The sequence below is a fragment of the Sinocyclocheilus grahami genome, unplaced genomic scaffold (assembly GCF_001515645.1).
Source record: "Sinocyclocheilus grahami isolate Dianchi unplaced genomic scaffold, SAMN03320097.WGS_v1.1 scaffold448.1, whole genome shotgun sequence".
Classification (NCBI taxonomy): domain Eukaryota; kingdom Metazoa; phylum Chordata; class Actinopteri; order Cypriniformes; family Cyprinidae; genus Sinocyclocheilus; species Sinocyclocheilus grahami.
This window is the reverse complement of record NW_015505627.1, coordinates 978,910-1,006,758: the sequence shown is the minus strand read 5'-3', so window position 1 is coordinate 1,006,758 and position 27,849 is coordinate 978,910. Positions and strand designations below refer to the sequence as shown.

The following is a 27,849-nucleotide window of genomic DNA, read 5'->3' as shown; positions in this document are numbered from 1 at the left end:
TGCTGGCCACTAGGGTTTTGATCGTCGCTTCTGTGACGTCGCACCAAGCAGACGCGCGCGTTACAAGAGCTGCTGCTAGAGAGAAGATAACATGTCAGCGGTGTGGGAGATTTTCGTCGTGAAAAAAGAGGACACCAGACTTGCAATCTGCAACAGCTGCAAATGCGAGGTAATGCAAGGGGGTAGTAGAACAAAAAACTTCAATACTACTAATTTAATAAGCCATCTGAAGTTTCGCCATCCCGAAATTGATAAAGATTATCAGACGAAAGTCACCAAACAAACAAAAAGTTGCCAAACAAACAGCGTCACCCACTACCAATAAGCCGGTACAACAAACACTTGACAATATGAAGAAATTTGACAAGGACAGTGCCAAAGCAAAAGCCATCACATGCAAAGTTATGGAAATCATTGCAATTGATGACCAACCTTTCAGCATTGTTGAGGATTTTGGATTTCGTCGGCTTATCGAGTTTATTGAACCGCGCTACTCGCTCCCTAGCCAGTGGCACTTCGCTGACATTTCGCTCCCCGCTCTATACAATGAAGTGGCAGCTCACATCCACATGCTTTTGGGCAAAAATGTGACACATATAAGTTTCACTACTGACATACAGTATGGAGCTCTGACGTAAGTCCAGTGAGTATGTTGAGCCTTACTGCTCAGTGGATTGAGGAAAACTTTGAGATGAGGAGAGTAATTTTGCATGCGCAAGAATGCCCAGGCTCGCGCTGCTATAGCGAGGGCACTCAAGAACATGTTCGTTCGGTGGAACATAACTAAAGATATGGTACATGCTGTGCTGCGAGATAATGGTCGCAATATGGTTAAAGCCATCGAAGACTGTAGATTGAACAGTCTTGGCTGCATGGCTCATACTCTCCAGTTAGCCGTGCATGACGGAGTTCTGAGCCAGCGCAGCATTTCCGACTGTATGGCGATAGGGAGAAATATAGTCGGGCACTTCAAACATTCTCACCTTGCCATGTCCCGACTTGGAGAGATACAGACAGAGCTAGGACTGTCAAAAAAGATGCTGCAACAAGACACTCCGACACGTTGGAACAGTACGTTTTATATGATGTCGAGTTTGTTAGCACAGAAGCGAGCACTTGGTGTATATGGGGCAGAATTCGAGCTTCCCGCATCTTTCAGCGCGTACCAGTGGGGCCTTGTTGAAAATGCAGTAACACTGCTTGCGCCTTTCGAAGAACTGACGAGAGAAATAAGTTCACACACAGCAACTGCTTCAGACGTGATTCCCTCTGTTGAGGCTCTGAAACGTTTACTGAACAAGAGTCTTAGTACAGATAGTGGTGTGAAGACGACAAAAGCTACTCTGCTGGAGGCTGTGAAGCAGCGGTTTAACGGCATATACACCGAGCCTTTGTACTTCTTGGCAACGATCCTGGACCCAAGGTACAAAGATAGCTTTTTTGATCAAGCCACCAAACAGCGAGCAACAGAAATGCTGCTGAGACAACTGAACAAGATGACAGAATTTGAAAATAGCACGGAGAAAGAGAGAAATGAGTCAGAGCCCCCTTTAAACAAGATGTGCACCGAGAGCGACGGAGGCGCAACATTCCTGCTTGACATGTATGGTGAAATTCTTGAAGAAAATATGGCCACAGAACACCAGACGCACCAAACATCTCTAGTAGGACAGCAGGTAAATTATTTTTTCCCCCTCATATTTATAAAAAAACAAAACAAAAAAAAAAACAGCAAAATAAGAAATAACATTTTATTTGACATCTGTAATATAGAGTACAAAACATGCTCTAATGTTTTAGCTTCACTCTAAAAAATATGATCAATATGACATATACATTACTGTAACATCAAAATAAGTTGAGCAGTATTCAACATTTATAATAAGTTATATAAATAAATATTTTTTTAAATTTCAAATTTGATAGTTTACACTTTATCAACTACTCGTCCAGTGAGACGTTAACGTCCGTGTATATTAACGATTCTGTTCATATTACTTCGTGGCCAATGACACATAAACAAAATGGTAATCTTATTCATTTTGAGCAAGGTAACAAGGATCTTGGCAGAGTTTTAACTTTAAAATTTTCACGACACCAGACAATACTTCTTTATAAATGAAACAAGAATTTATTGCCTATTCTAGATTACATTAAACTAAGCTAAACACACACACACACACATACACATACACACAAAAGGTTCAGGAAAATGAGTCAACGGAGTTTGCATGAAGTTTCCAAAGTTCTAACACTCGTTTTCCACGAGTTCTTTCAATTCAACCTGAGAGAATCACAAAGCAGAGATTTATCTTACGTTTAATACCTAAGATCATTTCAGCACTGATTTCAGCATATAGGAGACTTCTGTTTGTTACTTGCGTTTGTGACAGCTGAGAAGCGGAGGGGTTTCCTCGTTGCCTGAGACGACATCTGGATGACGTAGTTTCTGGGGATGCCTTCCTGATGAATGGGGTTTCCTGGTGATGCAGAGGCTCTGGTAGTTCTTCTGAAAGAGTCTGAGTTTGCAAGACTCTAGGCTTTTGAAGATCTCTGGCAGTCACAAAGTTTCAACTGAAGTGTTTGAGTTCTGGATGACCGATCGTTTGATGGTGCCGCTTGTGAACACAAGGCACAAAGGCGAAAAGGCGAAAGGCTCCGTTTTGCATTGGGTTTTGATCCACTGCATAAGTCCGTCCCCCAGATCATTGTTCCGATCAGACATTACTTGCAAGGCTTAACCACGCCCCGCACTGTTCTCTTGATCAGGCATGGGTCACATGTTTCCCATGGGGAGTATTTCTGCAAGTTTTAATAACTTCTTATAAACAATATTATCACCAGAAAATGATGCCGGATACCAATTTTTCATTCATACCACTGTTCTGCAGTTATTACACGCTTTCATTCAACACTAAACTTAACATATCAATAGCTTTATCTGCTAAAAGGGGTTAAAAACAGTCTTCCTTTGTCTCTCAAAGAGAAGCGCGTGTTTTCCTGGAATTTAGAGAAAGGGGAGCACAGAGAGAAACCCTGAGGTCAGGGAGGTCGTAAAAAGTTCTGGTCATAGACCTGCTGTTCTTCTCATTTGGACGTGGAGATATAAAATTGTCTCTTTTGTTGACGGGATTATCAATTTATGTGTTAAATGGTCATGGGTATCTGGTCCCTGAAAGCCCGTAAAACAAAGATAGTTTGTATCCTAGTTTGAGTTGAGGTCTTAGCACTGCTTTTCTTTGAGTCTCTTGAGAAGATAAGCCAAAGGGGACAGTGACTGCTGAGACACTGAGCTGAACCTGTATTAGTTTTACGACCGCAGATGGCTGGGGAGGAGAATCTTTAGTTTTTCCGGTGGAATGCAGAGATTCAATGTTCGTTTGTGTCTGCTCACAGAGGCCTTACATAGTTGTGAATCACAGGTGTTTTATATATGAGATGAGGACATGACTGCAGCTGGCAATGAGGCCAAAACCAGCACATCCAGTGCAAGAAGGCTTTTTTTTGTATAAATATTCACAAAAATATTGTGATATATTATCACAAATAATTGTTCTTGTTTTCACTGGCAATTCACTTTGACTGGTGTATCTTTGAGTCTATAATTAATATAAGTAAAATACTTAAGTACTTTTAAAATCAGATACTTAAAGATTTTTACTCAAGTTGTTTTGGAATAGACTTGTAACTTGTAATGAACTAATTTTCACTGTAAGGTCTCTGTACGTTTACTCAAGTATGATTTTCAGGTACTCTTTACTTCTCTGGACACCTCTCATTGTTCCCTGAGTTACAATGTAGTCTCTTAAAGTATCCCTCTCTCCTTCTCCAGGTTCACATCTGAAAGACGATCTAAGGCTGAACAACAGGTGGCAGGGTTCAAGACTCTCAGTCAGAACAGCATTGGATGTTTGTTGCAGATTCATGGGCCTGAAAGACCATCTGGATGATGGAACAGGCCACATCCTTGAACTGGGGCTGGATCTAGACTACCTCCATATGAAGGCTACAGACCAGCAGACTGGCACTGACGTCAGACTTATCATGGACAGTGGTTCATCTGACACAGGTGATGTTGTTGCCCCCTGCACTAGGAGCTGTAGTTCTTCTCCACAAGATGACTCAGAGGAAAGTGCAGGGTCAGACAGTGAGCCTGCGCAGAGCCACAGTCATCCTCTTGTCAAAACGCTTGGTGATGGGTCCATCCATGCAGTCCACCCACCACACTGTAGGTCTCCAAGTCTGGATATGGATTCACTTGTTCTGGATATGATACTCCAAGAGCCTGGCCCTGTGGATACACTCAGGGAATACCAGACAAAGATGGAGTTTGCCCTTAAGCTTGGCTATGCAGAAGACTTGGTTCGGCTGGTTCTGAACAAGCTAGGGTCAGACACACTGATCAATGATGTTCTTGGGGAGCTGGTAAAACTGGGCAGTAAGCCGGAGAATGAGGGTGGGACACAGACTCTCTCCCAATCCACTTCCACATCATCATCATCATCCTCTGGCACATCTTCTTCCTGCAGTTTCTCTTACTCGCTTGACTCTCGCCGGTCAGAGTCCCCTTCTCTGGATGATAAGGATAACCTCCGCCCCATTGTTATTGATGGCAGCAATGTGGCCATGAGGTGAGAATTCAAAAACTAAAAAAGCACATATAATTGTGTGTTTTGAAATAATATTTATCCTTGATAAATTATTATACAATCCATTTATATAACAGACCTGAAGTAGTAGGGGTTATACTTGTGGTAATTGTAATGATCACAAATATAGCTGCAAGCAGCAATTAATGAGCCAGGCATCTTAGCAAGCTTAGCAAGGATGGCAGGGAGCATCAGACCAACTACAAAAAGGAATAATTATAAGGCATTTGTGGATGATTTTAGATAAAATGTTTGAAAACCCATAAATACAATTAATTGTAATACAATTTAATTCTTTATCACTTTTGACCAATAGGTGGTGGTTTTCACCAAATTATGTGGTGTGATCAGTGTGGGGTAATAACACACATTTGGTGCAAGTTTGCAAAACCATTGCAGAAATAAAGCATCAGATCCAGTTTGGCACCAACTTTGTTGTGGTAAATAAAACCAGTTTGGTCTATTGACAAGGAGATAAAAAAAAAAAGGTTTTCAAAGAAATTCAAAATGGCAGACAGAAAGTTCATCAAAATATAACATAATTGCTATTGTGATTCTCTGCATGACCCAAGATATCTATTATTGACAGTCTCATGAAATTGGCTAAACTAATCAGCAGTTATTGGCATTTTATAAAATTTCATTAAAAAACAAAAAAACAAAAACAAAGTGGCGCTGAATCGAAACGTTTTGAGCACCTTCAGGCCATGGTGACAATGCTGCATACTGACCAATGCGTTCATTAAATATTTTATGAAAAAAATAAAAATGACTGATACCCAAAAAGGAAAAATTGGGTAAAACAAACAGATGTTTACTAGTGCACCATGCTTGCATGTTATTTTAGCCTGTGTAGTATTTTATGGGAGAAAAGACAGAGAGACACGGAGCTATAATGTATGCCGTCTTTACTGTTTGTTAACTTCGTCAGCCTGGCGCTGATACAACTCACAGTGCATGCACACAATGGAAATACCGTAATACATGTAACACAGTTGCACTAATATACCACACTCCTCCCTCCTTAGATTGGAACCTAACATAACCTAAGCTTAATTTGGTGTAGCTTTAAACACATATATCTTAATATTAACATAACACTTTGAACTAATGTGTTTACTTTAACAGTCTTTAACTAGAAACTAAGACCTAAAGATTAAGTCTTTGTGGTGACTTTCTTTGCCTTTTGGGATAGCACCGTTAAGGGTGTACTTCAGAAGATTGATCAGGTTGAGCTGCTGGATCAGATGTTCCAGTTCTCTGAACTGGCAGATCATCAAAGAGGTCATCACTGATCCCTTCACACTGCTGTCCTGAAGACCTTGATGGTAACATGTGGTCCACATGTACTTTAACTTGCCTATGTCCTACTTGCCCACAGTAAGTCAGAGGTCCTCTGCGCTGCAGAATAGTGCCTGGGATCCAGAGCTTTTTGGGATGTCTGAAGTCTCGCTTAGTTCTGTACTTAGGTGGAATGACCACCCGTGATCCCCAAAGAATGCATCCTTGGGCTGTGGACAACTGATCTTTCCTTTCATAAAAAGGTTTGAGATTTGGATTAGGTACAAATTTAGGCTACCCAGTCAGTGTGAGATCCAAGATCTTTGACAGGATAGGGTCACGTCTGGTCTCTTCTGCAATGTCTTTCGCTGAAATAGGCAGTTCTTCCACATGAGAGATTAGAAACAACTCCTTCATGCTCGTCCTCAGAAGGACCATGTTTGCATGGAAGATGGGATAATGCGTCTGCATTTGCGTGGTCTCAGGAACGACGGTACTATAACTCATAGTCATATGCCAAGAGAAGTAACGCCCACCGTTGCATTCTTAATGCAGAGTTGGAACTGCGGACGTTGGTCCGAATATGGCCAAAAGTGGTTTGTGATCTGTCAGTAACACAAACTTTCTTCCATATAGATGCTTATGGAATTTCTTTACACCAAAAATTATGCTCAAAGCTTCCTTTTCTATTTGAGCATAATTCTGCTCACTCGATGTCAGGGTCCGCGATGCGAATGCGATCAGTTTCTCTTTTCCTGAGGGTAGGATATGTGAAATGACTGCACCCACTCTGTATGGAGAGGCATCACAGGCAAGTCGGAGAGGTTTTCCTGGATCATAATGTGCAAGGCATTTACTGTTCAGGAGTCGTTGTTTGCAAGCTTTGAATGTCTCTTCACAAATTGGCGACCAATTCCACCTGGTGTCTGCTTGCAAAAGCTGGTGCAAAGGATGCAGTAATGTTGAAAGGTTGGCCACAAACTTTCCATAATAATTAAGTAATCCTAAGAAGGACCTTAATCCTGAGACATTCCGTGGAGCCGGTGCATTTACGATTGCTTCAACTTTGTCTTCAGTAGGATGTAGACCATGAATGAATGAATGAATGATGCATTTATATAGCGCTTTATTGTGTATTGTTGTACACCCAAAGCGCTTTACAATCATGTGGGGGGGGGTCTCTCCTCAACCACTACCAGTGTGCAGCATCCACTTGGATGATGCGACGGCAGCCACAGAACAACAGCGCCAGTGCGCTCACCAGACACCAGCTACAGGTGGAGAGGAGAGAGAGTCATAGAGCCAATCAAGTGGTTGGGGATTATTAGGAGGCCAGGGGGGCAATTTGGCCAGGACAAACTTGCTCATCTGTCCTGTACCCCAAGTATTCCACTGAATCTTGGAGAAAAGCACACTTTGCAAGTTTCATCCTCAGTCCGTGCTTCTCTAACCTGGCCATTACCTGGTCCAGTACTGCTAGATGTGCTTCCTCAGTAGGTGCTGACACCAAGATGTCATCCATAAAGCAAACCACGTTATCTATGCCTTGGAGTATCTGATCCATTGTGTGCTTAAAAACAGCTGGAGCTGTCGAAACACCATAGGCCAGGTGGTGATAACGGAAAAGACCCTTGTGGGTGATGACTGTCAAGTACTGCTCTGACTCAAGATCTAGAGGTAACTGTTGGTATGCAAATGACAGATCAAGTGTGCTAAACACTTTGCCTCCCACTAGGGTGGCAAACAGATCCTCAGTATTTGGCAGTGGATATTCTTCCGGAAGGATACAGCGATTAATAGTGACCTTGTAATCACCGCACACTCTGACAGAACCATCTTTTTTGGGAACTACCACTATTGGTGCTGCACAATCACTTCGTTCCACTTGAGTGATGATTCCATGTCTTTGTAGCCGCTCTAACTCCTTCTCTACTACTTCCCTCAGAGCATATGGGACAGGTTGCGGCTTATGGAATATTGGTTTATCTCGCTCCACTCGGATTCTTGCCTGGAAATCTCTGATCTTTCCATAACCATCTTTAAAAAGATCCTTATGGTTGTCCAAAACAGCTTTGAGAGAGAGCTGAGTTGATATCTCTTGTTTTAGGCTGAAAATCTTACCCCAGTCCAGTTTAATCTTCTGGAGGCAATTTCGTCCCAGTAATGGAGTTTTGTCACCCTTGACTACCATCAATGGCAGTGTCCACTCATTTCCATTGTACTGGACTGGCACTTGGATTTCTCCCAGCACTGGAATTGTATCACCAGTATACGATGAGAGATGAATTTCCACTGGCTGCAAGGGGCAGTCAAGTAGGAGCTCTTTGTATACCGATTCTGGAATTAGAGATACAGATGTGCCAGTGTCAATCTGCGTAGTTACTGTCTTCCCTGAGAGTTCCAGTTGCAGATATAGGTCATCTTTCTGTCCTTGAGCAGTGTAAACTGTGAAAAGTTCAAATGCATCCTCGGAAGCACTTAATTCCTCGGTTGTGGCTGTCACTAACTGGGCTTTAACAGCTTGTTTACTGCTTTTGCAGACCTTTTTTTAAATGGCCTGTTTTACCACATGCATGACATATTGCAGTGCGGAAATGGCATTCCTGTGGCTGATGACCCTCTCTACCGCAACGATGGCAAGTCATTTTTCGTCTGGCTGAAAAGCTCTGTGCCGATCTACTTGATGCAGCGAGACTTGAATGAGAAAACCCTTTCTGCAGTTTGTCTTTCTGTTTTCCCCGTGAATAGCTGACTACACCGTGAACACCAGCACTGGAATGGTCAGCACGTTGTCAACTCCTTTGTATCCTTGTATGCCAGTTCCAAGCCAAGAGCAATTTCACAGGCTTGTTTAAAAGTCAAATCCTTGTCAGATAAGAGACGCTTACGGTAAGCTTCGCCTGACATACCACATACAAACTGATCCCTCAGTGCATCATTGATGAACTGGCCAAACTCGCATGTGCTAGCAACTCTTCTAAAATCAACAATATAGTCTGTTAATGTTTCACCTTCTTTTTGATATCGTCTGTGAAATCGGAAGCGTTCGGCGATCAGTATTGGTTTTGGCTGAAAATGCAGTGACAATGTTTCAGTCATTTCTTTATATGTCAGAACTTTCCTTGGCTGACTCAAATTCTTCAGTAGTCCATACTCTGTGGGACCCAAGACACTCAGAAACACGTCTGCTTTCTTTTCTGCAGCAATGTCATTTGCTGCAAGCCACCTTTCAAATCGCTCTAAGTAAGTTTCAAAATCTTCTTTCTTACTTTCAAATTCAGGAACTCTGCCAATCATTGCCATTTTGCTGTCACTTTCTGTTGTTTATCACCTCCGTGCAATTCTGAATTTTTATTTATTTATTCCTGTTTATTTTCTCTGTATCCGTTTCCTTGTACTTGCAATTTCTTCACGAAGTACCTACAATGGCCACTAGATGCCAATCTTCCGCTTTTCTGGAGCTGCAGCCTGACTTATCTCCGCCATCAAGCTATGCGATCCGTTGCAGACTTTCAGTTTCTAGTTGCTTCAAAAACTGGCGAACAATTTCTGTAGTATTGCAAACTCACTTGCACATGAACTACTATCACTTTGCTTCACTGTGGAATCAATATCCACTGTAGTATTTTATGGGAGAAAAGACAGAGAGACACGGAGCTATAACATATGCCGTCTTTACTGTTAATTAATTTCGTCAGCCTAGCGCTGATTAGGGATGGGCGTATCGATCCAAAGTATCGATATATCGATACTGTATCAAAAGTATCGATACTCAAACAAAAATATCGATACTAAGGTGTGTTTTATTTACCAGTGATTTTGTTAATTTAACAACAACAAAAAATGTGTACAATATGCATTGAATTGGACGAATAACCTTTGTTAGGGAGTAATTGTGTAGGATAGAACTATTTTCCTGCTCATCTGGACACACAAATGTTGCAAGACATGAACTAATCAATCACAGAGAGCGTTCACTCACTTCTGACAGTACATTCAAACAGGGCTGCGTTTCCTAAAAGTATCATAAGAAAGCATTAAAGCTTTTGGGAACGGCAGCCCTGAACAATGCTTATCAGAGGACAGAAGGACGGAGTTATTTCACAATAAACAAACTGAAATTGTAGCCTACATAGTTTGTGCAATTACAGTTATTTAAATTTAACGGTGAAAGATATTGATCATGTTCTATTCTGTAATGTTAATAGAAATCATACACTGTCAGAATAAAAAGGTTGCATTTTATGCATGCAACAGCCGGTCACTGGCAGTCCCTTATGAAAATGAACCATGGTTTTACTAAAGTGACCATAGTTCATACGTAGTATTTATAGATTTGAATCATGTGTAAACAAAAAACATATTTGAACCATGTGTAAACAAAAATATGACCTAATAAGTTACAATTAAGGCGTATTGAATGTTAAAATGCGTTTTAAACATAAAGTTAAGTGCTTATCATTACCCATTTTACTCTTAGTAATTTAATAATTTAATACATTTCATAATTTAAAAGTTTAGTCCAGAAGTATCGAATCGGTATCGATATCGACGATACTGCCTTGAAAAATATCGGTATCGTATCGAAAACAAAATAAGTGGTATCGCTCCCATCCCTAGCGCTGATACAACTCACAGCGCATGCGCACAATGGAAATACCGTAATACATGTAACACAGTTGCACTAATATACCACAGCCTGCCATGCTGATTTTTTATTTTATTTTATTTTTTTACATATTTGTACATATTATAATATAGTAATTAGGGCTGGGTTTTTCGACCCATTTGGCGATTTGATTTGATTCTTATTTGGTTTATATTCTATTCAATTTCGATTCAATATCGATTAGTTATCAATATTTCATTAAAAATGCTAGTTTTGCAGACATGGAATCCATATTTAAATAACGGAATCCCTCCTACTCAGCTATATTAATGAAATACACATTCACATTAACAATTTAATTTGCTCCAGACTAACAATCTCCCTCATCAGTCTTGAAAATGTGTTCTCATTGTCTGTATACAATCCTTCAGGGCATCATATCTTAAGGAGATTCCACATATTTCAATCACTTTTTGTCATATGCAGTTATACATTCATACACAAAAAGCAAAGTCACATAGTAATTGATTAAATTGTTGCTGACGGCATTACATTTATTTAGTTTTAATCTGTATAGAGTTGTAAATATATTTAATCTATGTAATCTATATTTAATTTATACATGGTCTATAAATGAACTCTATGACAGAATAAAAAAATAAGTTCTGTAAACATACCTTGACATTAGGTTGTCATGTAAAGTGGATTTAAAGTCCTTGAGGACTGTGGAGTCACTGGGTGCAATTCTCATCTCCTGTAACAGCTGTGCATGCAGATGACCAATGACTGATAAAGTTGGTGAGCACTCCTCAGACTTGACTAGTGTGGCAGCTTTCATGGGATTCAGAGCCTTCACTACATCTTCTGCTGTAGTTATGTCAGCCTCTGACAAAGTGCAGAGATCTTTTTCCACTTCTGCGAACCTCAGGTGAGCGCATCGCTGCGGATATGGCTGGCTACTGTTCCAGAAACCACTCTAGCATCTCCAGTGCACTGTTCCACCGTGTTACAACGTCAATCTTCAGCTTATGTGAGGGTATCCAGTAGCTTTTGTTTGACTTTCAGAGTACGCTTTGATGCTGCTTTGATGAAAGAGGGCAATGAATCGTCTGACTTTGCCAAGCTATTGGGCCACATTTGGGAGTTTGAGTGTTGGCTGAGATGCTAAGTTCAGCGTATGCACGAAGCAACCGAAGTGAAGCACATTCATTAGCTCCGCCGCACAAACCATATTTGCTGCATTGTTGGTAACCAGAGTTGGTTCTTTCTGGGTAATATTCCACTAATTTAAGGCCTCATTCAACAATGTTGCGATGTCGCTGTGTGGCTGGTGTGGACAGCCCGGGGTTTGCAAAACATGCAACACGAGTGTCCAGTCACTTGTGATATAATGACATGTTATGGTGACATATGAGTCACCCTGGAAGTCCAGCTGTCACAGGCAAGGGCAACTATCTCTGCCGACTGGAGAGATGCTGTGACATTGATCTTAACCTCTGCATACTTTTTTTGGTATTGCCTTTTCACTTAGGTACTTGCATGTTACCATTACGTACCTCGGTTCCAAAACATTAATACGATTTTGAAAGCCCTTGTTCTCAACTATGCTGTAAGGGCATAAATCCTTGCAAATTAGCATTACATTGGCGGCTGTTATTTTTTTAGCACGAGGTGAATCTGACTGTAGTTTGCAGCCTATTGCGACGTCTAGCCGTTGCTGTCCAGAATCACAAAAACCAAATGGCGTGTTGTCTCGACAGGTGGTTTCATAGGTTTGTTGTGTTGTTACAGAATCTTAGCTCTTGGAGGCACAGCTTCCCACAGCTTGGAGGGACAGTGGTTTTGTCGACCTCATCTGTACCGTTATTGCCTTTGAACATTAAATACTTCCACACATCAGACTTTAATTTCGCTGGCACTGGCTTCAACTGGCTACCGTGATGTTCCACCATGATCCTCTGTCTTTTTTTGTTTTGTTTTTTTTTTTTGTTTGGAGCATATCAAAAGATGGCAACATCTTCAGTGTGAGAGGCAAAGTACAGATAATACTCACATCCTCTGAAATAAAGAATGCATATTAAGAATTGATTTGGGGATGTCCTGAATCGATATTGTTTTGTTAAATTGAAGATCAGTTAAAATTGAAGAATCAAATTTCTTTTACCCAGCCCTAATAGTAATATAGCAATACAAAAATACTACATGTTGCAGGTTTGCAACAGGGCTGCTGATAGAAAAAAAGATTAGTCTAAAAAGATTTCTTATCCTGTACCTCTAGTGGACAACATTATTACAGCACCTATCTTTAACAGCACTCATCTTTGATTTGAAATGGCTAACGGTTTTCCTGTTAGTCATCTGAGCATCAGAAATTCATGAAACTAAGCATGTTTCTTCAGGATGCCTTGTTCTCCATTTGTACAATGTTTTGAGAAGTTTGGACTTCTTGTGTGCACACAAGATATAGGCATATTGGTCATAATGGGCCACAACCATCAAATATGTCATATCGTATCTGCTAAAAAATTTAATAGATCCAAATTCTTTTGATATTTTTTTCCAGCATGATTTTTGTCATGGGTACATCCATTAAAGCAGTTAAATGTGTAACTATTGCAACATTTTTCTAACTGACACACTTCCTGCTGTCAGCTGTTGGTGCTATGACCGTGACACACCTATGTGATCAGTACCTACAGCTTGTTTGATCTAAATCATAAAATGCACCTAAAAGATACAAGACTCTTCCTGTTTTTATTTATTGTTAGTATTTTAATCCCTCACCATGGCAACATTATTGAAGATGTGTTCATAATTCAAGGTCAGTGTAAATTGCATGAATCTCTTAGGAGGAACAATTACAAATTCGGAGCCTGCAATGTTAAAAAAATACATTCAGTCCAAAATAGCTGATTTCCTGTTGATCAGAGCTAATGACTGTAATAAAAACCTAGAAAAATATTACATTTTTATCTGTACATTTGGCAGTTATGATTAAATGAAGGGTTGCATAAATCAGTACAATCTGAATTAAATTCAACAAACGCGTAATATTTTACAATGTAATATGTCCTCCATAACCTTAAGTATACTTCTCTGATCCTTCTTGACATTGAGTGTACAAGTTCATGACAAATTATCACATTTATCCTTTTTAACTATTGGAGGATGACCACCTTGAGTGGATGTTTGATTCAGCAGAGTGTTGCTCAACTTTTCTTTACAAAATCCGTGATATTGTTAATAGTGTTAAGGTAGCCAGGTTTCAGTTTTTTTTTTTTAGCGCATCAAAATGTTTAACCATATAGCAGATGGAAATGCCATTTGTCAATATAATTTCTCAAGTGTTGACTTTGTTTAATGTCAATACTTCAAATGTCACAAAAACTTCTTTGGAAACACTTTTTAAAAAGGGCTTTAATGGAAATAAATGTTGTGTCACATTGTGTCACAGTGCAGGCCAGGAAAGGTGAGGTGAGGAGATGAGGATTGGATGTATTTGCAGCAACTTTCACACTTTATTAAATAATAAAAGATCATTCAAAGTGTGGAGAAACAAATAACAACTTCACTCAACAATGTAAAGACAATACCTGATCAAAGAACTAAGGGAACTGAGGGCATATATATACAAAAAAGAAAACAAGGAACATCTCAGGTTACACATGTAACTGTGGTTCCCTGAGAGGGGAATGAGACACTGCACCAAAAAAGGGATAGACGCTATGGGCAGTGCCATCAGCGTGACCGGTATCTGAAGCACGTGTGAAAACACACTAATTTAGTTGGACAGCAATGACCCGTGACGTCATCAACTGTGCAATGTGCAAGCATGCCCAATAGCATGGCAGTGTCTCATTCCCCTCTCAGGGAACCACGGTTATATGCGTAACCTGAGAAGTTCCCTTTCAAATGAAACTCTACACTGCACCTGAGATAGACGCTATGGGGAACAAAAACCCACTCCGCCATGCCATATGAGGTATACTTCCCTCACTAGGTTAAAAATATGCACCAAAAACAGTAGGCAGAGCATACAGAGACTCAACAGAATACTTCGCTGGTGTCTAAGCATCTGACCAGAGCACATTCATGGCGTTCTGGACCATCTAGTGGTGGTAATTCTAACCCCTCTCATCTCCCATTAGTATGGAAGATATTTCAGCTCCCAAACACTGAACGCAAGGAAATTCCCGGCCTTTTGAACCTCCGTCCCTTCGTTGTGTGCTACTGTAGCCTTACAGGTGGATCCCAAAAAAGGGGGTAAGCTGTGACAGCTTCTTTCTTTTCCACTTGACATAACTCAAGAATGCCTGCTGGTGGAAGAAACATTGTATTCTCTACCTGGGCATATGCACCTCCTCTGGCGAGATACAGATCTGATTGCCATAGGAAAGACAAAGTCTGTAGAGCAAGAAAGGCAAATGTAATTAATTTGCAACTATTGTTATAATGTATAATCTCACCAAGCCTCACAGAGGAGCTACAGCTCTGAGTAATTACCCTTACAAATAAGGGGAGCGCTCATGCCCTGCTTACTATGAGAAGGGAGCAAGGAACCCTGCTTTAATAGACGATACCATCGGGGAGGGACATCTTGCTCAACCCTCAGACTAAGTGACAGCTTAACAAAGGAAACCTTTCTTGAACAGGTTCCATCTTTGATGAAGCCTTCTCCTTAACTCTTTCCCCGCCATTGATGGAATTTTCCATCATTTATGCATCAACGCTTCCCTGCCATTGACGCAATTTTCCAGATTTCCATGTTTTCACTGGTATACTGTAGGAGGTGCTATTATGCATATTCTGAAAGAGTATTAAATGTCTAAATCAAAATTGGCGAAGAAGCAATCGCATGATCATATGTAAGCAGATGCATATGTAAAACAGCAATTTTGATCACCGTTCTGAATCTGATCCAAATGTAGTCTTTTACAAAAACACGATTTTCTCAGCTTGTTGTTCAAAATGCTGCTTTTTTTCATGAAACTTATCTACATTCAATTATTGATAAAACATTATTTATTTTTGATAAAAAAGATTGTATGAAAATAATTTATTATTGATAAAAAAGATTGTATGAAGCTAGAATAAAAGTGTTTTATGTTTGTTTATTTGTTTTGCTTAAATGCAGAGGCTCTGTTATTTGTTTTGGCATATTGCATGTTCAGACATTCATATATAAAAAAAAAATTCTGGGTGCCATTAAAAATTTCTGAAAATTATCAAAAATTCTGGCGGTGACTGGCAACTTTTTAAATAAATGCTGACTGGGAAAGAGTTAATAGAGGACTTCGAACCTCGACCTCAAGGGAAAAACCATAGGGGGACCACCTACGAGGAACCCTACGTTAGTGTTTATTCCATTCGAGGAGGAACCTAATTCAACCCTAAGGCTAAAAGGCAGCTTATCGATGCAAACTGTCCTCAAAGAGCTACCAACTCTGATGAAGCCACTACTTCAACAGGGAACCTCAAAGAGAGGCTTGACCTAAAAAACGTTCCATCTCATGCACAGCCACACCACACAGGCAGTATGCAGATCGATCAGTGTATGACATCAAAGTACCGAAAGAGTGATTCTTAATTGAGGGATACCTTAATGAAACTGCTCAAAAGTGCAGCTTACCCAGGGGAGCCCACCATGTCATTAAATACTCCAGGCAGCTTCCATCTCTGATGTTGCTGCCACTCCATGGAGGAGTCTCAACACATTATAGTCTCAACCACAAGGGAGCCACAGGGGAGCCTAGTCTAACTTTAGAAACCCCAGTAACATGTGGAAGGCAGATTAACCCTGATTCCAGGTACTGTAGCACCAGCCAAAAACTAGTGCCTATCCCAAATCCTCTTCTTAGTCAATTTAAGTCGTCACCTTAATTTATATAGCACTTTATACAATTCAGATTGTGTCAAAGCAGCTTTACAGTGTCAAACAGGAAAATAGTTTCTCAATGATGCAAGAGGACAATATCAGTAAATTTTTCAGTTAAAGCCAGTTCATTGACGATTCAGTGATGTCATCATCCAGTTCAGCTCTCTTCCAATAGTGTCTGTGCAATCAAGCTGACAATATTGCCAGAAAGTAAGCGAGCTAAGCATGAAAGCAACTAAGCAAGCCAAAGGCGACAGTGGCAAGGAGCCAAAAATCCATCGGTGACAGAAATGGAGAACAAAAAACCTTGGGAGAAAACAGGCTCAGTTAGGGGGCCAGTTATCCTCTGGTCAAACAAAACCAGCATGGTGTGGTTGAATTCCAGGCTGCAACACAGGTCAGATTGTGCAGAGGACTTGTCTGTTTCCCATGGTCTTGTCCCAATGGCCGTCTAGTTGACGGGGTCTTCACAAGCGATCTGTCTCTGTGGCTCATCTAGTAAACAAAGTCTCCGCTGACATTCAGGGCTGTAGATGTCGTCTCTAGATGCTGATCCACCATCTGGTCTGGATATGGTGACCTCGGAATAAGAATGAAACAGACCAATACTAGCGTAGATGCCATTCTTCTTATGATGTAACAAGTACATTGGGTGTTATGGGAAATGTTCCCGGTTTTGGTTGACCTAATTAATGCAGCCTAACGATCCTTTTACGGATTTGAATGATAGAAATGTGATAGTGTGTTATGTGTATGCAAGGTTAAAGAGATGTGTCTTTAATCTAGATTTAAACTGACAGAGTGTGTCTGCCTCCCGAACAATGCTAGGCAGATTATTCCAGAGTTTGGGCGCTAAATAGGAAAAGGATTTGCCGCCCGCAGTTGATTTGATATTCTAGGTATTATTAAATGGCCAAAGTTTTGAGATCGCAGTGGACGTGAAGGACTATAATCTGATATGAGCTCGCTCAAGTACTGACGAGCTAAACCATTCAGGGCTTTATAAGTAATTAGCAAGATTTAAAAACAAACTTCATGCTAGTTGAATGCTTCATGTTTCATGCTAAGTGTAAGCACTTAGCACTTCTTACTAGTGCATGCCATAGTAAGTGGCATATAACGAGGAGGGATGCCCCTTGGGTGAACATAAAGGTTCACAATGATTAAAACAATGTCAGCTACCAGTGACTTTCCTCAAACATAAACTCTCATCCTTCAAGAGAGAATTAAGTATGCATTCAACTTCTTTGAGAGCTAAACACGCTCCGTTCAAATGCTAGATTCATGAACCTAATCAGAAACCATGGTAACAAACAAGGGTCACAGAACAGAAATGAACAAAACTGACCATGACAGTTCTATTGTCTGAGGGCTATGTAACACTCTTTTAAATGTAACACTATTTAAATGTTTTGATTCAAAATACTCAACTGTTGATTACATATTTTCATATAATTTGCTCATTAATATTGACATGCTTTTTGGTAACTGATCAACCAGACTTGCAAAAACATTATATCTTCAAATAGCCCAATGTAATAAGAAATTGCTTTATCTAATAATAAGTAATTCTTTAATCTAATAAGAAATTGCTGATTTTGTGAATTGTAAAAAAAGTTTAAAAAGGGGGTGAATATATATATATATGTATAAGTTTTGCTAAAGGCCCGTTGACCAACTTTTTACTAAATTTATATTCAAACCAACACAGTGAATACACTTTATTTAAAGGTTATTATGTATTTACAGTTACAGTTATTTATTTGTAATTGTAACTTTTCATTTTTACAGCCATGGCAATAAGGAGATGTTCTCCTGTCATGGCATTCAGCTCGCAGTTGACTGGTTTCTTGAGCATGGCCATCGAGACGTTACAGTTTTTGTGCCGGCCTGGAGGAAAGAAGAGTCCCATCCTGATGCTCTTATCACAGGTGAAAAGATTTACCATCAGGACATCAAATGAGCAAATGTTGTGATTTAAACTTGTCTGTGAACCTTTCCTTATTAAGTTATATTAGGGGAAATACTTCTAATGGTATCTGATTTTTTTTATTGCAGTTAATAGAAGAAAAGTTCTCACAGCCTGTGACTAACTATATCTACAAATTAAACTTAATTCTTTTCCCCCTTACAGATCAGGAGATTTTGAGAAGGCTGGAAAAGGATAAGATACTTGTTTTCACACCCTCACGTCGTGTTCAGGGCCGGAGAGTAGTCTGCTATGATGATAGGTTTATTGTTAAGCTAGCTTATGAATCAGATGGCATCATTGTCTCCAATGACAACTACAGAGACTTGGCTGTTGAGAATCCAGAATGGAAAAAGTTAATTGATGAACGCCTTCTGATGTACTCCTTTGTAAATGATAAGTAAGTCTGTTGAACCTGGTATTATGAGGTATAAATATGAATGTTGAATGGAAATCTTAATTTCAGTGTTTTAAGTGTACTTTAATTGAATAATATTAATAATAATCTGGGAAAAAATTATCTTAGGTTTATGCCTCCTGATGATCCATTGGGTCGACATGGGCCGAGTCTGGAGAATTTTCTTAGAAAAAGACCTATCATTCCAGAGCATAAGAAACAGCCCTGTCCATATGGTAAGTGTTTTTGATGCTGTTTTTCAGTTGTCTGAAACTGAACAACTGTTAACTATTTACTGTATGTATATAGTCAAGCTGTCACTCAATTCAACATTTGATGCAGATTAATTATAGCCAAGCTATCACTCAAAATTTGGCGCAGATTAATTATGTGAATATTAGCAGCATGCGGCCGAATCACAGCCCTGCTGATATAGAACAATATCACATGGCTACTTGTGTGATATTGCATTTATACAACAGTTTAACGGCACAAGTGTGTAAATGAATAGGAAACAACCACGGAGTGTCTTAAAAAACCCTTTTTGTGTGCAGAACCGCTGTCCTTCTGCCACAGATTCAAATCTCAAATTAACAGTTTAACAGATTAACAGAAGCCTCCATCATTTTAGAACTAGTAATGAAGCATTGAAAATTCATTGAACGTTTCATTGAAAGCTTATTGTATCATGTAGAGTAGAATGTTATGAGAGAGAGATCGACTGAGCGAGTGTGATTACCTGCATCTGATACATCATTCATTCTTCAGTTCAATGTTTCCAATGACAATGCGGGTCAATGCATTTGTTGGTTGCCTCTTACAAGGTGTTGTTGAAAGCAAAAATCAACTTCCTTGTTTACAACTTTTTTTTCAGTCTCTTTCAATATAAAAGGCTTTGCTACTGATTCATAAAGACAGTCTCTTGTCGCCATCTAATGCCGCAACAATGTAACTAAACTCACCAGCACTAACACAAAGACCATTTCTCAGTACCCAAACACTTTTATTAATTACTATTGTTTATATAAAATATTATTTCTTGAACAATAATGTTTAATAAACAACAACAATCATTATAATATTTGCCAAGGAAAAAATAAAAAATGGGTGGAATGGGCTAACATGGATTATTGGAATACTGCAGGAAGGGTTGCCATACAACTTGGAATCGACAATGTAGTTTGGGCTCCAATAAACATATGCCTTCAAATCGTATGGAACAACTCAGACAACCAGGTTTTGAAAAAAGGGGCATCTGGAGATTTCCAATGTAAAAGTATTATCTTTTTAGCAAGGGTCATACCCAGCAACAGTGATTGCTGTTGAGAGCTTGAAAGAGTGTTCAGTACCTCAGAAGTCCCCAAAATTGCTAGAATGGGATCAAAATTCACAACTTTTTAAAAAACCTTTGAAAAAAAAGTCAAAAATGCTACTCCAAAAATCAAACAGGTTAGGTCAAAACCAGAACAGATGCAATAAGGAGCCCTCTGTCAATTTACATCTATCACATATTGGATACATAGTTTTACTAATTGTATTTAGTCTAACTTTGGAATAATACATGCACTACCTTGGATCAGCCTGTGTCTGGCATTTATTGAACAAAATTGGATCTTACTAAGGCATTCATTCCATGTTTCATCAGACTAGTCTAGACCAAAATCCTTGGCCCAAGCTTCTTTTAAGTGATTTGTGGTAACACGCATCGGGAAGGCATTAACAAATCGTGAAATTAAACGTCTAGAGGTTGGATTTGACATAATACGTTAATCAAATGTATTAGTCTTTGGCTTGCTAACAAATTATGGAATGACTTTTAACATAATGCCTTATTTGTAAATACTGAAACAAATCAGACCCAGGAAGATTAAATATAGACTGTAACTGACTAAAGGATGCAAACATGCCATCTACATAGAGGATCTCCAATGGACCTTAACCTTTTTGCCCCGTGACAGGACAGTCAGAGAGTTCACAGACGACCTCCGTGGCCGTGACAGGACAGTCAGAGAGTTCACAGACGGCCTCCATGGCCGTGACAGGACAGTCAGAGAGTTCACAGACAGCCTCCTTGGCCGTGACAGGACCATCAGAGGGTTCACAGACGGCCTCTTTGGCCGCAGCTGGACTGGTAGAGAGTTCAAAGGCGGACGCCGCTGCCTCTGGAGGTTCTGCAGCAGAAGCCGCCACCTCAGGAGGAGCTGGACTCACTAGAGTCATTGAAACAGGAAACGGCACTCCTGGCCGTGATGAAGGAACTGGAGCAGACTCAAGGACTGGAGCGGGCTCTGGAGTTGATTTGAGGACTGGAGCAGGCTCTGGCACTGACTCGTGGACTGGAGTGGCCTCAGGAGGAGTAACAGAGCAGTGAGTAGCCCAAACACACAGGATGGTGACTGCCATTAAAAGGGAGCACTGAGCCCAGGGGAACAGTCTCTGTGAGGACCAGTGCTGAGACCCTTGGGATGCCCACTGCTGTGGCCGAAACCAGCGGTGGATCCTCCACACTGGATGCCTGTCTGGGAAGCCTTGGGGCTAACCTTGAGGCACTGGGCATGGTTGACATAACGTAAAGAGACTCTGGAATGGCGGCCATGACGGGACGAGACTCTGGAACGGCGGCCATGATGTGATGGGATTCTGGAGAGGTGGACACTGTGGAAGTACTGCGCTCCTCCTCCACAACTCCCACAGTAAATTGAAAACCACTTAATTGCAGGGCAATATCAATATACTATTCAAGAGTCCAATTAGGGTCATGTAGTGGCATAAGGGAGCTGAGAGGTTCAGAAAGCCTTCCATGAAAAATATCATTAAACATAGATTGTCTATGGAAGTTACGTGTGCCAGTTCAATAAATTCACCTACATAATTCTCAATATTTTTTTTTGCTGGTCTGGAAACACTCGCAAAAATGCTGGATCTATGTTTAGACTGGGACGTTTGATAAAGCTGCTGGATACTGGTATGTCTCAGTATTCTGTAACGTGGCATGTGAAAATGGGGTTGAGGATCCAAGTGCAGGCTTTATTTAGAAGAGTGCTCAAAACAGGCAAGGTCAAACAGCAGCAAACAAGTATAATCCAGGGCAGACAAAAGAGTAATCCAATAAACAAGCAATGGTCAAGGCAGGCAGTAAACGATCACAAAACCAGATAACAGTCCAGGGTCAAAAAACAGGGCAAGGCACAGCAACAAGGAACAAAGAGAAATACTGGAATACTACAGGCTAGACAATACTGAGAAATGAAGGTGTGAAAAACCAGGCTTTAAATAGGGTGAGACTGATGAGGTAACAAGACACAGGTGAATGCAATAAGTGATGATGAGTCCGGCAAAGGATTATGGGAAATGTAGTCTGTGAGAGTGGCAAGAGTCAGGGGTGGAGTGCCCTCTGGTGGCACTCATGATGGGCACTCCAGCTGGAGATCGTGACAAAGGGGGTGACTTCTAATCCCTTCTACCAATGGTTCCAATGCAATATCAAAAAGAAGAGGGGAAAGAGGATCTCCTTGTCTAACTCCTCGATGTAGTTCAAATGGTTTAGATTTATTAGCATTCGTTAGTATAGATGACGAAGGACGTAAATACAAAATATTTGACCTACTTAATAAAACCACTTCCAAATCCAAAACGCTCAAGCGCTTTTAACATAAATGGCCACTCTATTTGGTCAAAAGCTCTTTGAGCATCTAACGAAATGATCGCTGCTGTGACTTTTGAACCAAAAGCTTTGTAGAATTCACATCCAAAGTCATCAGGTCCTGGTGTTTTACCAGAAGAAATGGACTTAATGGTCCCCAATATGTCTGCTTCAGTGAACAAATCCTCTAACTCCTCTTTTGAAGCCTCACTAAATTGAAGTAGGTTAAGACTATCAAAAAAAGTATCATAATCTAATTGGCTAGCATTATGGTTAGGGTTAGGGTTAGGTTACTTAAAATGTAATAGCATTACATTTTGTGGAATAGAGATCAGAATAAAATTCTCTGAAATTCTCATTAATCTCTTTTGGATCAAAAGCTATAATCAGATCTATATCTGATTGGTCTTCGCATTTTTGATTTTATGGATTGCTTGCTCCCCTCTTAACTGTCTTGCCAGTAAAGTGACGTGACATGTGGCCAAGTATGGTTACCCATACTAGGAATTAGTGCTCTGCATTTATCCCATCCTAAGTGCACACACACAGCAGTGAACACACACACACCGTGAACACACACCCGGAGCAGTTGGGGGTTCGGTGTCTTGCTCAAGGGCACCTCAGTCGTGGTATTGAAGGTGGAAAAGAGCGCTGTACATTCACTCCCCCCACCTACAATCCCTGCCCTTACGAGTCCGACTCTCTAACCATTAGGCCACTACTTTCCCGTCGATTTTATGGATTGCTTGCTTTGCTTGCTCCCCTCTTAACGGTCTTGCCAGTAAAGTTTCCGGCTTATCACCTAATTCGAAGTGCTTCTGTTTCAGTTTAAGTAGGAGGCCCTCAATTATTTTACCTAAAATAAAATTGTATTCATATTTTAAATTCAAAATTTTGTTGAAGTCTTCTTGTGATCCAGAGCTTTTATATGCCTGTTCAAGTATTGAAAGTAAATGTACAATTATTGGTTCTCTTTTTGGCTGCTTCAAATGAAATAATGTGACCTCTCATGACTGGGTGTCCCATAAGACTGAATCTGAGACTATCATTTATACTAGGCACAAGCTCAGAAGTAATCAAAACATTGTCAATGTTCACATCTTCATTCTTTTAAAAAGTTTTCACCTCCAGGCTCTTAATGCATCGTTTTTCCTTCTGGAGCATAAGTGAGTGCTTGAACTTTTTGTAATAGTTGCACGAGTCCCTCAGTTGTCCTCAGTGTGAAAAGATTGATCTCAAAATCATGCAGTCATTGTTGGAAAGGGTTCAAATATGGAAAAGATGCTGGAAAACCAAATAATTTGTGGGACCTGAAGGATTTTTCTGAAGAACAGTGGGCAGTTTAACTGTTCAGGACAAACAAGGGATTCATGAACAACTGTCACAAAATAAACAAACAAAAACAGCTGTGGATCATCCAGGTAAACAACACAGTATTAAGAATTAAGCGTATGTAAACTTTTGAATGGGGTCATTTTTATAAATTCAACTATTATTTTTCTTGTGGACTATATGTAAACGTCTTTTACATTAAATATCTTATTCAGGTCAGTACTAAATAAAAAAATAACATGCATTTTGTATGATCCCTTTTATTTTGGTGAAATAAGTAACGTATAATAATATAATTATTTATAATAATTTGTTACATTTATATAGCGCTTTTCTGGGTACTCAAAGCACTTCACATGAAATCGGGGGAATCTCCTCAACCACCACCAGTATGCAGCATCCACCTGATGATGCGACGGCAGCCATAGTGCGCCAGAACGCCCACCACACACTAGCTTATTGGTGGAGAGGAGACAGAGTGATGAAGCCAATCAGTGTTTGGGGATGATTAGGAGGCCATTATGGTCAGAGGCCAATGGGCAAATTTGGCCAGGATGCCAGGACATATACATGTTACATATACATATTGTTATATGTTACTTATTTCAATATTATTACATTATACAATATCACAGTTTACACACACACACACACACACACACATTAGTTTTTCCTATGATGCACAGCTGAATTTTCATCAACCATTACTGGAGCCTTCAGTGTCACATGATCCTTCAGAAATCATTAAAATATGCCGCTTAAGAAACTTAAGAAACATTGACTTTTTGTCAATGTTGAACAATTGTAGAAAAAAAATCTTACTGAACTCAAACTTTTAAACAACAATGTATATTAGGGCTGTCAGTTGATCAAAAAATTAATTGATTGCACAGATTTCTGTAATTAATCGATTATCGAATATTGGTTGTGACGACAGAAAAGGCATGATTAGTGATACCAATGGTCACAGTGAGGATGCTAGCATGTTCTTTTTTCCCCTCCCTGCCATACATTTGCTATTAAAATTAACACAATATTAATACACATTATTTGAGAAGGACACGTCCCCAGTATTTGATATTCTTTATTTTGCTCTGCTGCTCTCCACTGAGCTGCGCTCTGTATGTTATGAAAACAAAACATTTAATCGCTATGCCCTTTGTGTTCCTGCAACTTCCAATTTACAAATAAAGCACTACAACATTTGTTTGTTTCCCCCCCATTTCCATTAGGAAAGAAATGCACCTACGGGCACAAGTGTAAGTTTTACCATCCAGAGCGTGGTACACAGCCACAGCAAGCGGTGGCAGATGAGCTCCGTGCCAGTGCCAAGAACTCCACAGTTAAAATTGTGGGAGAGACGGATCTTGTGAAAAGCAACAGTGAGCCTGGAGACTCCCGTAATGATAAAGCGAGCGACGGTAAACGATCTCAGCCAAAGAGGCAATCGGACCCCAGTATCCGTGCCCTCTCTTACAGTGATGTGGAATATAAGCTGTGCTCTAAAACTAAAGCAGACCTGTATAAGATCAACCTAGCTCTTCCTCCAGCTCCAGGAGGTCCTCCTTCTTGTCATGGGTATAGCCAGGATCTGAAGGATCGCAAGCAGTCTCAAGGAGAACCCCACACAAATTGTGAATCTCCCAATCTTTATTACTCCATGGTTAGGGCATATTCTGGCATAAGCTTGCCCTCTCAGAGCAGTCCAGAGCGTCACTTCCTGTCTGATGCTGATCCATGGGCCTGCTCAGTGGCATCAGATTGCAGCAGTGATGGCAGCATGAGCTCAGATTCTTATGGCATGGCAATCCACAATGAGCATTTCTGTATGAGCTCTCCTGATTTGTTACTGGATGAAGGAATCAAGTGTCACCACCACCATCATCATAGAAATGACCAGTTACCCTCTGTTATTCCTCCAGGATGCATTCTCTCTCCTGCTACATCTAACCACCCAGGATTCCACCACAGCATACCTCGTGTCCATAGTTTTGCTCTAGAAGACCAGCAAGACCCCCATTTCCAGCACTCTGTCTTCTACATGTCTCCACAACACCAGCATCAAGTCGTAGGTTCCCGCTCAAGCTATCCTGGAGGCTGTCCTCCTGTCTGCCAGAGCAACACTCACTCCCAGAACTCTCCACTGGGTCGTGGCCTTGCCTCAACACGTGTGGACAGTGTGTCAGACTCCAGGCTATATGAACACTCTCCATTGCTGCCTAGAAAACACAACCTATCCCAGGAGCGAAAGACTAGCTGGGATTCATATTACAGACAGCACCCACAACCATGCTACGAGCCCTTCAGCTTCCAGGATCTTTCAAAGAGCCGTAAACAGATGTGGCGGATGCCCTGGGGCTGTGCTTCTGCTCCTCCTCCCCCCCATCCATCTCTTCTGCCCCACATTTTATCACACCAGCACCAGGAGCCACTTGCCTTGAGTAGTTACCAGGAAGTACGAGAGAAAGTGTTTACCAACCTGTGCAACATTTTCCCTACAGAGCTAGTACAGTTGGTCATGGGGCGGTACCCTCATGTGACCGATGCCCAGCAGCTGGCAACAGCCATCTTGGCTGAAAAGAACCATTTTGGATACTACGCGCAGAGGTAAAATGAAAATACTCTCATCATTTACTCACCCTCATGTTATCACAAATGTGTGACTTACATTCTTCAGACGAACACAGAGAATTTTTTTTAAATAATCTCTGAGAGTCCATAGGACCCCCAAAGATGATGCTTCAAAAGCCACACAAAACACAATGGTAATCCATAGAACTCCAGTTGATGAATCAGTGTTTTTTGAAGTGAAACAATAGGTGTGTGTGAGAAAAAAATATATAGTAACTTAATATATTAACTTTTTAAAATAAAAACTTGGCCAACTGTCAAAGTTCACTTGATATAAACGTGATATGAAATGTGATGTAAGCGGATTGTGAAATTTGTGAAGCACAGAGGCTTGTCACTTCAGAACACAAATCTTGATTTGTATTCATCTGGAGAAAGAAAGTCATATGGATAGGATAGGATAGGATCAACTTTATTAATCCCCGCAGGGAAATTGGTTTGCATGAGCAGCCAAAACATAAACCATACAACACAAAATAAATACAATAGATAAAAATAAATAATAATAATATGCATGTGGGATGGTATGATGGTAAGTAAATAAGGAGAGACTCTTCATTTTTGTATGGAGTATCCCATTAACAGTGACCTGCTCTCAGCAAACTTTGACTCTCTCTGCCAGCTTCTTGCACTCTAATAAAATTGAGGCAGTTGGTTAGGATGACCAAATATATTTATGTAAAGCATTGCACTAAAAGTACCATGTTAAATATTTAAATTCTCAGCTTTGAGAAAGTTTAGGCCTGTAGATATGGCCTCATAATATTAAGCATTATTGATTTCTTGCTAGAAGTGAGACTGATTGAAATTATTGGCTGACATATGAGGAGAATATAGCTATAAAAGATATCTTATAGACCAGAAGTGTGAATGTTGTGATGCGTGTGATATTTATTTTTTTCTATTTATTTTCTGAGATGTTTTACTTTGTTAATGATTATGTTCAGGTGAGCATGTAATGAATCCCAAGGCACTTTTTATTGCTGTTTATCAAATTAAATGCATTTTGGTAACTTATGGCAATCAGTAAGAGGAGATGGAAGGCCAGAGTATTTGTAGGTGTAGATGGTCTGCAATAGAATCTATTAGGAGAGCTTGGGTATTATATCTGTAAAGCTGCTTTGAAACAATGTGTATTGCGAAAAGTGTTATACAAGTATATTTTACTTGAGAAAACATGTTTAAAGCATTGCATTCATCAGTGTCAACACATCAAGGCATCAGTTAAATTAAATGCATGTAAAGGGCAGCACTTCACTTTGCTAGAATGTGACAAGAATTTCTTTGGCTGAAAAAAATATTTGAGGAATATTTTAGTATCTGTTTGTTCTTTTTTGGAAGATAATCACTTTCAAATTCAGAGGTGCTATCACGTAGCTTTATGTATTTTTACTTTCTTTGTTCTTCGCAGGTTCAGAATTATAGCCATAATCCTGCAGCTCTTTGCCTCTTCCTCCTCTTAA

General features: G+C 40.1%; 1 protein-coding gene across 1 annotated transcript; it reads left to right on the top strand.

The window, feature by feature from the left end:
* Positions 1 to 1,085: 1,085 nt before the first annotated feature.
* LOC107552363 (probable ribonuclease ZC3H12C) lies at positions 1,086 to 27,849 on the top strand. The gene is made up of 7 exons (XM_016234225.1): positions 1,086 to 1,423; positions 3,921 to 4,631; positions 18,206 to 18,345; positions 18,549 to 18,783; positions 18,910 to 19,016; positions 24,988 to 26,362; positions 27,798 to 27,849. The coding sequence occupies exons 1-7, from the start codon at positions 1,086 to 1,088 to the stop codon at positions 27,847 to 27,849; spliced, it is 2,958 nt and encodes a 985-aa protein (XP_016089711.1).

What these genes read in the sequence shown, in the direction of transcription:
- LOC107552363 (XM_016234225.1), top strand. Translation starts at nt 1,086, where the DNA reads ATGTCGAGTTTGTTAGCACAGAAGCGAGCACTTGGTGTATATGGGGCA. An exon ending in TCCTGATGCTCTTATCACAG is followed by an intron (nt 18,346 to 18,548) that starts GTGAAAAGATTT and finishes TCCCCCTTACAG; the next exon opens with ATCAGGAGATTTTGAGAAGG. An exon ending in GAAACAGCCCTGTCCATATG is followed by an intron (nt 19,017 to 24,987) that starts GTAAGTGTTTTT and finishes CATTTCCATTAG; the next exon opens with GAAAGAAATGCACCTACGGG.